Raw genomic sequence first — 14,804 nt, 5'->3', positions numbered from 1 at the left:
ATTGTTGCCTCCTCCTTTGTTTCCCCTTCCCATCCCTTCCCATCTCCCCCCCAACCCTCTTTTTTACTGTATTTTTTAAATCTAGTTCCCCCCTTTTTTGTGTGTCAGTCCTAGAGCCTAGAACTCAGGGCCTGGGTGCTGTCTTTAGCTTTTCTTCTCTGGGTTAGTGCTGTACTACTTGAGCCACTGCTGCAATTTTAGTTTTGGGGTAATTAATTGGAGATAAAAGTCTCTTAGATTTTCCTGCTCAGGCTGGCTTTGAACTATGATCCTCAGATCTCAGCCTCCTGAGTTGCTAGAATCACTGACATGAGCCATCATAGTCTAGCCTTCCCTTTTTTAAAACCAGAGCTTCGCCTCACCATTTTATAATGTAGACTGTGTAATTTTCCTGTGAACATCAAAGCATCCTGATATAGTAAACAGTTCTTGACTCTTTGAAAAGATACCTTAAACCTATTCATCTTTTCAGTCATATTTTTTGCTGCCTATCTATATTCTGTTGTTTCACTTACTATTGTAATTATTGTATATCTTTATATAAAAGTCCTGGCTAGCCATGTGCCGGTGGCTCACACCTGTAATCCTAGCTGTTCTGTAGGCTGAGATCTGAGGGTCACAGTTTAAAGTTAGCCCAGGCAGAAAAGTCCATCAGACTCTTATCTTCAATAGACTACTTAGAAAAAGGCAGAAGTGGTGCTGTGGCTCAAGTGGTAGAATGCTAACCTTGAGCACAGAGAGGCTCAAGAATAGCACCTAGGCCCTGAGTTCAAGCCCCCCCAGAAAAAAAGGCCTGGCTAAAATTCAAATTACTGTTCTTTCTTAACTTTACTAAAATTATATTCCTCATTTTTACATATGGAGAGATTTCTCTATATAGACAATACAAACTATGTTGTAACATCTTTCTAGTTTAGAGAGTCAAACCACAATGACATTTAATATATTAAAAGTTGTTACAAAATCAAATCTTTTATAGCCTACATCTAAATATTAGAGAGCTAAACTTCAGATCTTTATTTTGTTGTTTTGGGTTTTTTTTTTTCCTGTCGATCATGAGGTTTGATCTCTGGGCCTGAGCGCTGTTTCTCAGCTCTTCAGCTCAAAGCAAATGCTCTACCACTTGAGCCACAGTGCCACTTCCATTTTTCTGGTGGTTAATTGGAGATAAGAGTCTCACAGACTTCCCTGTCTGGGCTGGCTTTGAACTGTGATCCTCAGATCTCAGCCTCCTGAGTAGCTAGGATTACAGGCGTGAGCCACTGGCGCCCAGCTCAGATCGTTTTTTGTTAAGGATTTTTAAACTGAAATTAAGTAAATTACATAATATGCTCATACCCAAATATCTGTCTGCCTATATTCAGCCTATAATAAAATGTTCAAAAGAAAGGCCATATGTATATAAGATAGTGTGTGTGTGTGTGTGTGTGTGTGTGTGTGTGTGTGTGTGTGTGTGTGTGAGTGTGTGTGTGTGTGTGTGTGTGTGTGTGTGTATCCTGAGGCTTTGTTTTTTCCTTTTTGCTCAAGGCTAGCACTCTACCATTTAAACCACAGTTCCACTTCTAGCTTTGGGTGCTTAATTGGAGATAAATGCCATGGACTTTCCTCCCAGAGCTGATTTTCACTACAATACTCAAATCTCAGCCTCCTGAGTAAGTACATTACAGGATTGAGCCACCAGCACCAGGGACTTTTTCAAAGGTATATCCCTAACATTTGAAAGGGTTATAATTATTATAATTATATAATTATAATTATAACAGATAATTATGTATAAGTGTTTAATTATGTAACTTCAATACAAAGATTTTTTCACACAAATTTTTTAAAATATAATTTCATACAAAATTTTAGTATACCCATGTCAGTAATAAAAAGTATGGTTTTAGCAATTTTATGGTTGTTTTGTGTATATGTATAGAAACAGATACATTTTTTAGTTTCTTTTATGGCACAATTATAGTAGATGCTTTTTAAAATTGATATATATTAAACATACTGATGGGTTTTAATGTGTTATTTTAAGAAATGTATGCATTAAACATACACAGCAGCTCTTTATCGCCACCCTCACCTTCCTCCCTTTTCATCCTTAACGTTTATATTTAAGGATTTTTTAATATCTTCCATATAGAAGAGAAAAAAATAGGTGGTATTGTTTTTATGGATTATTTCATTTAATATAATGTTTACTAGTGACATCTATTTGGCTACAAATAGCAGGATTTCATTTTCCTTATGACAAGATTTCATTTTCTTTATAGGAATTTTCTTTATGACAGGATTTCATTTCCTTTATAGGAATGGGCTTCTGGTTTGATTCCATATTTAAGTATTGTGAGTAGTACTATAATAGTTGTACTAATTTACACTCCCACCAACAGTTTATAAGAATTCCCTTTTCTCTACAATCTTACCAACATTCATTTTTCATAATAGCCATTATAACTGGAGTAAGTTTATGGTTCACACCTTTTTTGAAATGCATTTTTCTCATATCTAATGATATTGAACACTTTTTCATATATTTTTTAGCCAGTTGTATTTTCTTTTTGTTCTGTGAACATTTTGATCATTTGCCCATTTTCAGTTGAAATTTTGGAGGCTGTTTTTTAGAGTTAAGATATTCTTATAGGGACTGGGAAGGTGGCTCAGTGGTAGAGTGCTTGCCTTGCATGCCTGAGGCCCTGGGTTCAATTCCTCAGCACCACATAAGCAAAAAGATAAAAGCTGGAAGTGGCATTGTGGCTCAAGTGGTAGAGCGCTAGTCTTGATCTGAAGAGCGGAGGGGCAGCGCCCAGGCCCAGAGTTCAGGCCCCATGACCAGACCCCCTCCCCCAAAAAGAGTTTCTTATATATTTTAGATAATAATTTTTCATCACGTAAATAGTTGTCAAATATGACTTTTTCCCATTCTTCAGGTTGTCTCTTCGTAGTGTTGATGGCTTCTGTGCAGAATCTATTTAATAGTTTTTCATACTCACATTTATTAATCTTTAGTTTTGTTTGTCTTTCTCTGTTTGGATATTATGAAATGTTTCCTCCTACATTTTCTTCTAGTAGTTTTATAGTTTTACTTCTTTTTTTTTAAAGTTTTAGTTCTTTAAGTCTGAATTTTCATGATAATTTTTGTTCAGAGTGAGACATGAGGGGGTCATCTTTTGCATAAAGGTATCCAGTTTTATCAGCACCATTTAGTGAAGAAGCTGTCCTATCTGTGGTGCATGATTTTGTATTTTTTTTCAAGTATTGGTTGGCTATACACACACTAGATGTCTTTTGGGGATCTCTATTTATTGGTCTGTGAATCTGTTTTTATGCTAGTACCATGTTGCTTTGTTTACTATGGGTGTGTAGTACCTCTTAGAGTATTATGATGCTTTTAATGCCATCCCTTCCTTCCCTTTTTCCCTCTTTCATTCCTCCCTTTCTCCCTTCTTCTTTCCTTCACTCGTTTACAATACTTGGGTTTGAGCTCAGCATCATATGCTTGCTAGGTAAATGCTCTACCACTGTGCCATTCCCCAACCCTTTTAACTTAAGTTTCAGTTGCATTTACAAGCAGGCACCTTTTTTCATTTTTATGCTTCTCACACTAGAAGGAAAGGTGCACAATGCCATACCTTGTTTATTAGTTGATAAGGTGTCTCATGAATCAAGCTGTCATTTATAGATGATGGTATCTTGTTTCGAGTGGAGCATTTGAGTATACAAGAGATATAGTTGGGCCAGGCGCCGGTGGCTCACGCCTGTAATCGTAGCTACTGAGGAGGCTGAGATCTGAGGATCACGGTTCAAAGCCAGCCTGGGCAGAAAAGTCAGTGAGACTCTTATCACTGTGGCTCAAGTAGTAGAACACTCGCCTTGAGCTGAAGAGCACAGGGACAGTGCCCAATCCCAGAGTTCAAGCCCCATGACCAACCAAAGAGAGAGAGAGAGAGAGAGAGAGAGAGAGAGTAGTTGGGTAAGTTAACACTTCTACTTAACTGACAGTATAGAGTTAAAGAATGCAGACAAAGGGCCTTATTAAAGATTGTAGATGGTTGCCAGAGGCTCATGGTAGATTCTTAACTACTCAGGAATCAACATGAGGAGGATCATGACATAAAGCCATCTGAAACTTCATCTGAACCAAAAACAAAATAACAAAAGCATGCAGGTGCGAGTGGTCATGTCTATTATCCTACTTACTACTCAGGCTGCTGAGACCTGGAGGCTTGCTGTCCTGAGCCAACCCTACTAGAAAGGTTTACTTACTCCATTTCCAAAATAATGAGCAAAAAATAAAAGAAGGGTTGCAGCTGTGAGTCATATAGTAGAAAGCCTGTCTAGCAAGGACACATAGGACCCATGTTCATACTTCAGTACCACCCAACAATTAAAATTAAAAAGAAAAAATAAAAAGCAAAAAGGGCTGCGAGTGGAGTATGGTGGAGTGTGTAAAGTGGGTTGCCTAGTAAGCTTAAGGCTTCAAGTTCAAACTCTAGTACTGCTAAATAAAAAGCTTAAGCATAAGTTGTATAATATATACATAATTTTATCACCATCAAATAATATTTTAGAAAAGATGTACTATTATAAGCTACAACATAAACGTTTAAAACCATGCCAGATAAAGGACACTACTTAAACAATAGATTACTCTTTTTGTGATTCCATGTGCTTGTAGACACCTAGATGAGACAAATCCTTAGAAACAACTTGTAAAACTGTAGATTTCTAGGATTTACCCAGTTGAGGTAGTGGGGTACTGATGTTTATTGGGTCTCCTTTTGGAGTTTTGAAAATGTTTAAAATTAGATTATGGTAGTAGTTACACAACTTCTTTAATATACTGAGAATCACTTGACTGTGTAGTTTAAATGGATAATTTTTATAGTATATAAAATAGAAAACACAGTTTAAGCCTTATACATGGGGTTTATATAGTGAGAAAAGAAGATATGTTAAAGGACTGATGGACAATAGTTAAATATATGCCTAAAGTGTATATGATTAGTGATAGAATGTATGGTCATAATTTATTTGAGGCAGAGCATAATATATATGGGTCAGGTAGCAAGAAAATATCCAAAAAACACTAAATTTTTTTATTTGGATTCATAATGATAAAAGTATCATGTCAGTACTGTAGCTTCGATGTGTCTCTGTTATATGCTACAGTAGTACTCTTTAATCTTTTTCAATATGATTGTTGTAGTTGTGAATATCCTTCTTTTCTTTTTAAATACAAATGCTTGAACTCAGGGCCTTGTTCTGGTTCAGCTTTTTTGCTTATTATTTTTTTTTGGGGGGGGTGGGCGGTTTCGGTCATGGGGCCTGAACTCTGGGCCTGGGCGCTGTCCCTCAGCTCTTCAGCTTAAGAAGCGCCACTTCCGGCATTTTTTTTCTCTGCTTATGTGGTGCTAAGGAATCGAGGGGCCTCATGCATGCAAGGCAAGTGCTCTACCACTGAGCCACATTCCCAGCCCTTTGCTTATTCTTTATAGCTGAATAATACTCTGTTGAATATATGTATCACCTATATACCACTTGCACAGAGAACGTCAGGGGAAACAAGAAGTCAGTCAAGATATAAATTTTTCATAAATCTGTATTATACACAAGTCTTCAATAACACCCCCTCTGGTAGAGGCGAACATATATTAAGACTTGAAAGATATATTTTAGGTACAGAATAAAATGAGTGTGGTAAGATTATGTAAGGTTAAAATATCCAGAGTAGTACAAAACTAGAAAGTATATGTATACCTGAAGGAATCTTTTGAAAATTGGGTTCTGGTGCAGCAAATTTTCAAAGTAGCTAGATTGTTTATTCCTCCTCCTCCTCTTCCTCTCCTCCCCCCACCCCCCCAGCTTGAACTCAGCCTGAGCTTCTTTTGCAAGGCTACTTCATTTGAGCCACAACTCCACTTGTGGCCTTTGTAGTGGTTGATTGGAGATAAGAATCTCATATACTTTCCTGCCCAGGCTGGCTATAAATGTGGTACTCAGATCTCAGCCTCCCTGAGTAATTAGGATTACAGTTGTGAGATACTGCTGCCTGGCAGTCTCTTCATTCTTAACATGCTCCCATGTGATAATAATACTGCTGGCATTCAGTCCATGCTATAAGTAAGAAAGTTCCAGAAAACTGCTTCTCTATTTGAGTGAAAACTTGAGACACAGAAACTTGACTTATTTATTTTTACATTTCCTTTACATAGTTAAGTGCCAAAATGAGTATATTAACTGAAATATTTTTTGTAAGTAAATAAACTAATGAAACAATAAGTGCATGGCTACTTGGGACTGGAATGCTAGAATTCTGTATTAGTAGGTAAGGAATAATCCTTAGGCTTTGGAAAACCATTGAGTTGTAATAGTATATGATTATTAAGGTCACTTAAAAGTCTATAAACCTAACTGTACCTCACACAACTTTTGATAAGAAAATGTTTCTTGGTCTGGGAAGGTGGCTCGGTGGTAGAGAGTTTGCCTTGCATGCATGAGGCCCTGGGTTCAATTCCTCAGCACCACATAAGCAGAAAAAGCCAGAAGTGGCGCTGTGGCTCAGTGGTAGGGTGCTAGCCTTGAGCTGAAGAGCTGAGAGACAGCGCCCAGGCCCAGAGTTCAGGCCCCACAACTGACAAAAAAGAAAAAGAAAAGAAAAAGAAAATGTTTCTTTCTAAATGCTTAAATCTATAGCTAAGCTTATAATATTGAAGAAATTTGTACTGTTTCCAATTATTTACAGAAATATTGAATAATAATACTACAGAACAAGTTATTTTAAGCTGTGTGCTATCTTTGTGGGCCTGCACAGTTGAACTAGTGGTGTGGAATTCACGCTTAAGTATGGTCTCTTTGAATAGAAGTTCTTAGTTGTTTGACTGTATTATAGAATTATAAGATTTTTAAAACCCCAATGCTGTATGTCTCCAGGTATCTCTTGGTGTGATGTGAACATAGCATCTACAATACCCTAAATTCAATCCCTGTATCAAAACAATAATGAGAGAGAATGGGAGGAAAGAAGGGACGAGGGAAGGAAAAAGAGATACAGAGAACTAGTGTGAGGGAGGAGTGAAGATAGAAATGGAGGAAGGAAGGAAGCAAACCCTACATTAACTCAGCTATTTCTCATGTAACTTCATGGAAAATTAATACTGAAAAGTATAAAACTTTCTAAGATAACCCGAAATACAGCATAAAATGTTGATCTATTAACAAGAACATAAGTTGGGATTCCAACACATCTAAGTTGAAGTCTAGCCTTCTTGGTTGCAAGCTATTGAATATATAGGTAGAGCATTTGGAACTTACTAATAAAAAAAATGAATGATTCTATTTCCTTACATATAAAAACAAGCATGAATAGTTAGTAGGACTGATAAAATTATTAAAGAAAATAATTATCGTAGATAGTGGTCAATTCTTTTAATTGAGTAAACTTTATATGTTTGAAAAGAACTTCATGTAATCCATATAAATATAAAACAAAATTGTAATTCTATGGTATTTTTTGTTTTATTACTTTCAACAACTTGATGCTTTCATTCTCATGTTCAGTAATAAAAATAAATATCTCAAACTGCTTTACAAATTGATGAATAGTGAAACTTCTTCATGAATTGTCTTTCAAAATATTACTCATGTGAGAAGAATCTGTGTTAACTTGTTCAATATGAAACATATAAGACTTGATTATTTTTAGCAAGCAAGTTCTCCTTGTACAAATACTGTTACTTTCTTTCAGGAAACTCTAATAGATTGGTGTGATGAAAAGGAACTTAACTTGATATTAACAACTGGAGGAACAGGATTTGCACCACGAGATGTCACTCCAGAGGTAAGATAGTATATGCCTTTTATTAGCCATATTCAAGGAGTGCACTACTTAAGTTATTTCTAATCGCCTTTACAATTTTTATATTTTTTTAAATAATTTTGCCAGAGAAAAGAATTCTTTACTGTCATATAAATGTAAAAGTTTGACTCCTGATGAATTACTATGAAAAATGTTATTTGACTGTTTTAAACTTAACTATAAATGGTAGACTATGAGGAAGACTGAACTGGTCTAAAAATTAATCCTTTGCTTGATTTTCTATAGTGGCAGCTAAACCTTAAGATGTTATTGCAAAATTCTGTCTAATGTATTTTGTCAATACAATTCAAAATTGGTTATGGTTCATCTTTGTTAAGTTTCCTTGTCATTTGTCTTAAAGTATAGGTTTGAGGATGAGATTATTGCAAATAAAACATTTATAATAATTTTATAGCACTATTATCAAAAAGTATCTTTTCTCTAATTTTAAATGGGAATGATACTTAATTGTAGAATTTCATAAACCACAAAAGCAAATTAATCTCTGAGCTTTATACCACAAGAATCACCTACTTTTCCAAGGAAATTATGAGAATAATAAAAAATAAATAATATTCATTAATATACAGGAAAAGGTCTGTATTTTGTTTCAAAGGCCTCCATAAATTCCAAGTGTCATATTGGAACAATATAAAACCTTAAATTACTACTTATGACATATTTTTCTTTGCTCTCCAAGAGTATTTCTATGCTTAATTTCAACTTAATGTTAGCTTTATCCTTCTATTTTCAAATCAGTACACTATTGTATCTATACTTTATTTTCAGTTATATACTTTTTCCTTACATTCTTTAAATAATTCATGTCATTCTTTTTCTAATGCATTGTTCTTTTCTAACTTCAGCCTGATCAGATTAAGGTTGTGTTAAAATGCAGATTGCTGTAGACCATATGTAGAGCTTCTACTATGTAGTATTTTATAGTAGTTGTTGCTCAATTTCTTCTATAAAGAGAGTGTTAATGTTTTAAGCTATGAGGGTCATGTTATATCTCTACCATATTAATGAAATAAATATATACAGTAAAGGATTCCAGAACACTCACACATACATATACACATATATTCTAGACTTTGTAGGCTGTTTAAAAACATATTATCAATCTATTACATATTCTATGGTGTTTAATGTGCCTTTATTATTATCTTTTTATTTACATGTTGTATTAATTGTACAGGGGGACTTTCATTATGACATTTTCCATACATGCATAAAATGTATCCCAGTCAAACTCCACTCAATCAATAATTCAGCAGTTCTTCATGGAGTCTTGAAAATCTGCACTTCTTTAGATGTTTCTTGTCTATAGACCATACTTCTGAACTTGAAGAACCACTACTCTAAGATTTGAAAATAAAATTTTATAAAACAGGTAGTAAATTATTTACTATTTCCTATGTAAGCCATATAAAATTTTAATATTAGAAGTACAGCTACAAATAAAACAGATTTGCATTTAAAGCAATTCAAACATTGTACTGGGAGATTTTTAACTTTTTTCCTGGATCCTAACTAGAAGTGATCCTTTGGCCAATTTTTGTATTTCTTTCACACTGTGAGACTAGCTGAAAAAGTACAAGTGAGAAGGAAGCCATAGACTGAAATAGTGTTTGTATTTTGTTTTGTTTCATTTTATATATAAAAAATCTGACTACAGGGGGCTGGGAAGGTGGCTCAGTGGTAGAGCGCTTGCCTTGCATGCCTGAAGCCCTGGGTTCGATTCCTCAGCACCACATAAGCAAAAAGAAAAAAGCCGGAAGTGGCACTGTGGCTCAAGTGGTAGAGCACTAGCCTTGAACTGAAGAGCTGAGGGACAGCGCCCAGGCCCAGAGTTCAGGCCCCACGACCGGACCCAAAAAAAAAAAAAAATCTGACTACATATGTAAAGACATATTTTTGTTTTCTTTTTTTTCTTTTTTTTTGGGGGGGGGTCCAGTAGTGGGGCCTGAACTCTGGGCCTGGGCGCTGTCCCTCAGCTCTTCAGCTCAAGGCTAGTGCTCTACCATTTGAGCCACAGTGCCACTTTCGGCTTTTTTTCTTTTTTGCTTATGTGGTACTGGGGAATCGAACCCAGGGCCTCAGGCATGCAAGGCAAGCGCTCTACCACTGAGCCACCTTCCCAGCCCCAAGACATATTTTTGAATTTGAGTGTTGCATTTAAATAAGTGACCTTTATATACCATTAATAGTATGGTTTAATATTTTTATAATGTTATCAGAAAAGTAGAATATTTTTATCATAGATTGCATTTATAAACAAATGATATTTTTACTTGTGGAAAAGTAAATTTATATCACCAAATATCCCGAATCCTTTGAGCTTCAATATTAGGCTGAACATGTAAACTTCTCTGAAAATTATAGTTCTGGCTCAACTGCTCACTAACAAGATAATGATTGATGGGTTTTTACTCACATTAATGACAAATGTATAGAATTCTCTCACAACATGAAATTCTCTGACACTCTGAGTACCAAATGTCTTTTGTTTCATTTTAATTCAGTTCTGTTATTGCTACCTGGAAGTAAGGTCAGCATAGATTTGAAGCTCAGTACCATAGACTGTAAACTTCAAGTACCATTCTCATATTTGGGACTTCAGATTACCTCCACTTTTGTCCTACTCTGTTACATAATCTATTGATTTCCCACAACTTCCTCCTATCAGATTTGATATTTTACCTCAAATGGCTCACAAACCTCTGGGGATAGTCAATTACCAGTTTATTGTAGAGATAAAATTAATAAAAAGAAGTCACATGGGTAAAGTATGGAAAGAAGAATTTGAAGAGGTCCCACATTCTTTTCAAAATAGTTCCATTTTGGCTATTGAGTGCTTTTGCCAGTTTGAGAGCTGTAAGTCTTTTTCTTGAGTTTTTGTACACCTTAGTCTCCAGTCCTGGACCCTTAATGGATGGGGTTAAATGTTTGAACTCTAATGTCTTGGTGCTTTAGGTGACCAGAATTATCCTGAGGCTATTGGGGGATTTTTTTTTGATGGATAGTAAAACATAATACCTATCATTCAGGAAATTCTGGTGGTTTTCAAAATTTTATGTGAAGATCATGGGACAAAAAAATATTTTTTTGTTTTACTACAATAGACAACATTTAACTACCCCATGCTTTATTTAAAATGGAAAACAATGCCTGCTTACCAAGGTTATTGTGAAAACTGGCATTTAATGTGAGTTTTCTCATACTGGTTAAATATTTTTTGCTAGTTGCTATGCAGCTACTAAGTTTGATAATTGGGGATTTTTTTTTTATGTAATAGATGGACAAATGTGGGTCTTAAATAGGGTTCAGAGTATTTCCATGAAACTTACACAGCCTTTTAAAATTATTATTACTTAATTTTGATATAGTAATATCCCTTATAAGTCAATGATCTTGAATTTTCTGCTATTGTATATTTTTCTTTTCTTTATTTTTTTCCCTTTTTGGGACATGGGCGCTACTTATTAGCAAGAGTCTTATCACCATAGCCTTGTATATTTAATTGTGCCCAAAACTGAGTAGGCTTTTAGTCTTAAAAGTTTTGTGATTATTTGAAAATCATCCTATAGTCTCAAATACCTATAGTAACTATGTTGGTAAAGTTGTATTGTGGCTTTATTTTTTAATGCATTTAAAATACACAATCCACACTTCTTACAGTTTTAGTTTAATGTGAAAACATTAATGTTTTAAGAATATGTTGAACATCTCTGATTTGATTCATTGGTGTTGTTGAAACACTAGTAGTTGTAAAATTCCATAAAATACAAAAGCATTGCTGTATAAATTATTTTCATTTACTTACATAAATGATCTTTTATTGTTTTAAAAACAAAAGTTTAGTTATTGGTTTCAGAAGAAACTAAAAAATTAAAGAGGCAAAAATATATAACTATTAGTTTTGTTTGATAATACAAAAACATTGTGAGTTGATCTTTATGAGGTAAATATTTTCAGTATTTTCAGAATACACTGAAGGTATAATGCCAGAAACAAGGGTTGTATACTAATATATTACCCTGATCATGAAGATTTAAAAGTCCAGTGTAGTCAGGCATCAGTGGCTCATACCTGTAAGCCTAGTTACTTAGGAGGCTGAGATCTGAGAATCATGTCCAAAGCCAACCTGGGCAGGAATGTCCATGAGACTCTAGTTAGGAACCAAAAAGCCAGATATGGCACTGTTGCTGAAAGTGGTAGAGCACTCCCCTTGAGCAAAAACAAGCTCAGGGACAGTGCCCAATCCTTAATTTCAAGCCCCAGGACTAACACACACACAAACACACACACACACCAATTCTTAATTTCAAGCCCCAGGACTAACACACACACACACACACACACACACTCGTTAGTGTACTCTTATAGCATAGCCAATCTTTGATTCAGAAAGCTATTTGGGCTGGAAAGTTGGCTCAGTGAAAGAGTGCTTGCCTCACATCCATGAGGCACTGGGTTTGATTCCTCAGTACCACATAATCAGAAAAACTAAAGCTGGAAGTGGGACTTTAGCTCAAGTGGTAGGACGTTAGCCTTGAGCTGAATTGCTGAGAGACAGCACCCAGACCCAGAATTCAGCCCCTACAACTAACAAAAAAAAAAAAAAAAAGAGTCTTGGAGATATTTTGCCCAGGCTATCTTAGAATCACAATCCTAGATCTCAGTCTCCCTGAGTAGCTAGAATTATGAGTATGAGCCACATGTATTCAGATTATTCTTACTCTTTAATAAGCATTCAGTATGTTATGCTTGCACACAAGTGTTAAAAATGAATAAAACCTGTTTTGTGTACCTAAAGAATTCATTATCACAGGGATTAACAGACTGACCATTGGTCAAATCCAGTCTATCACTGTTTTTACATGGCCTATTAAGAATAGAATTTACAATTTTATATTGTTAAAATTTCAAAAATCGAATAATATTTTGTGATGTGAAGCTTATTTGAAATTTAAATTTCATTGCCTATGAGTGACATTTTGTTAGACCATAGTACATTCATCCATTTATGCCTGCTATGATTTAAATGAATATGTTAAGGAGTTTCAACTAAAAATGTATAATTTATAGAGACTTTACTTCATCAAATGACTCTGAAGAAAAACTAGTCTACTAGATGACAATAATTTTACTCATTTTACTCATTTTTAAAGTTTCCTGACTTTTACCTTTTTTTTAAGTAATACTGAATTGTAAGGTTAACCTTCTAATTTTTTTTAGTTTTAGATACAGAGAAAGAATACTTTCTACCATATTGGTGTACATTGCCCTTTTATCTCAATAGGCAGTGTAACATATTCAAAAAGTACTCATCCTTTCTTCTAAATATAATGTAAAATTTGGGGCTTTTACAATTAATGAAATTACTATATATTATTTAAATTCCTGCTTTCAAAGTATTTAAGGTGCTGTTCTCAGCAAGACCTTCTAACAAAAATATGTTGATATAATTGGTCATTATGAAATAATCATGAAAAAGGAATAGCAAAATTTTCAGGAAACTATATACATGATAGAAGTAATATTTATTTGAAAGTATTCATATAGTTGTTTCAATAGGGAAGTAAACAGATACCTATCAAAATGACTAATGCTAAAAAGGGAGGAATTCTCAAAGTTTGCTACAAAGAAAAGATGAAGTTTTAGGAAAAAGCCTGAATTCTAGAAGGCATATTCTCTTTATGCCCTTACTAGGTTTTTTGTTTTGTTTTGTTTTGTTTGCAACAGAATAGTATCTAAGTTTTTCTACAAATAAAGCTAAGATAATTTGGAATTTTTTCATTTAAAAGTCTACTTTCTTACTACTTTTTATTAAAGTAATTATACAAAAGTTTTAATTAAACATGTCAATTTATGAGTACAATGCATCTTGATCAATGTCACTCATTTTAACATCTTTTCCCAACCTATCCCAATCCCACTGATCCCCTCAAGTTACCTGCTTCCACTTTTACATATGTACATACATTGAATATTATGACTAGATTTACCTGTCCTTCCTTCATTCCTCTTATCCTCACCCCTTAATCTCCACATTCTTCAGGAAAAAAAAATAAGCTTTCTCACATTCTGTTTGTTAGACTGTAAATAAAATGTGAAATCCTTCACAAATTTGTGTGTTGTCCTTTCACAAGGGCCATGCTAATTTTCTCTATATCATTATAAATTTATTGTACATACTGCCGAACTGAATACAAAAATGCCAAATTTCTAATACAAAGAAAACCCTAATCTGTTTATAAGAATTCATTTTACAATCAATTTTTCATCATATTTTTCAGTTTTTAGTTGCATGTAGCGTGTCACGTATTTGCTATGCATCATCTACTAATTATTTTCTTATATGCTTGGAAAACAAGAAGGTATATTGTATTCATAAACTTCTTTGCTAAATGGCAACTCCTTTGTATAACAACTTAAAGATAATAAATAATTTTTTAATAATTTTTTAAAATCAAGAACACTGTGAAGTACTGGGGAAGAGACAGTATTGGCCTAAGTTAATTGAATGTGCATTTTTTCATTTTTGAAGGTGAGAATTTACATTTAACAAGTATATCTAAAAGTTAGCATCAGACATTTTAGCAATCAGAAAAACTTGTAGTCTATTAGTCTATCAGAAGCATAAGAAAAATATGTTTTATCATGTTCCTGAGAGAAAATATTAACATGCATTATTTAAAGCTGCATAGTAATATTCTATAGAAATTTTTGATTATTTCACTAAAAATGTAATATACTGAGACTATAATATTTATGCTAGAATATACTATGAATAATATTTTATTGTTCCAGAATTGTTTCAAGTAAAATACCTGTTACTTATAATAATTAAAGTTAATCTTAATGAACCAAGATTTTGAACATCTTGAAACCTGTTCTTTGTAAATAAGTTGCTTCAACAATGTAAAAGTGATTTTAAAGCAAAATACTA

General features: G+C 34.1%; 1 protein-coding gene and 1 non-coding gene across 3 annotated transcripts in view; one reads left to right on the top strand and one right to left on the bottom strand.

The window, feature by feature from the left end:
- Gphn (gephyrin) overlaps positions 1-14,804 on the top strand; it is a 392,152-nt gene that overhangs the window by 152,765 nt on the left and 224,583 nt on the right. For both annotated transcript variants that reach the window (XM_042691808.1, XM_042691809.1), the window contains exon 4: positions 7,739-7,831. In XM_042691808.1, coding sequence (XP_042547742.1) covers positions 7,739-7,831 — 93 coding nt within the window. The remainder of the gene's footprint in view (positions 1-7,738; positions 7,832-14,804) is intronic.
- On the bottom strand, positions 13,959-14,065 carry LOC122118003. The gene has a single exon (XR_006149283.1). It is a non-coding gene; the product is annotated as a U6 spliceosomal RNA (small nuclear RNA).

Source organism: Dipodomys spectabilis, unplaced genomic scaffold (genome assembly GCF_019054845.1).
Source record: "Dipodomys spectabilis isolate Male_0828 unplaced genomic scaffold, ASM1905484v1 ptg000146l, whole genome shotgun sequence".
Taxonomy (NCBI): domain Eukaryota; kingdom Metazoa; phylum Chordata; class Mammalia; order Rodentia; family Heteromyidae; genus Dipodomys; species Dipodomys spectabilis.
The sequence above is the reverse complement of the archived record's forward strand: the minus strand, read 5'-3'. Positions and strand labels throughout refer to the sequence as shown.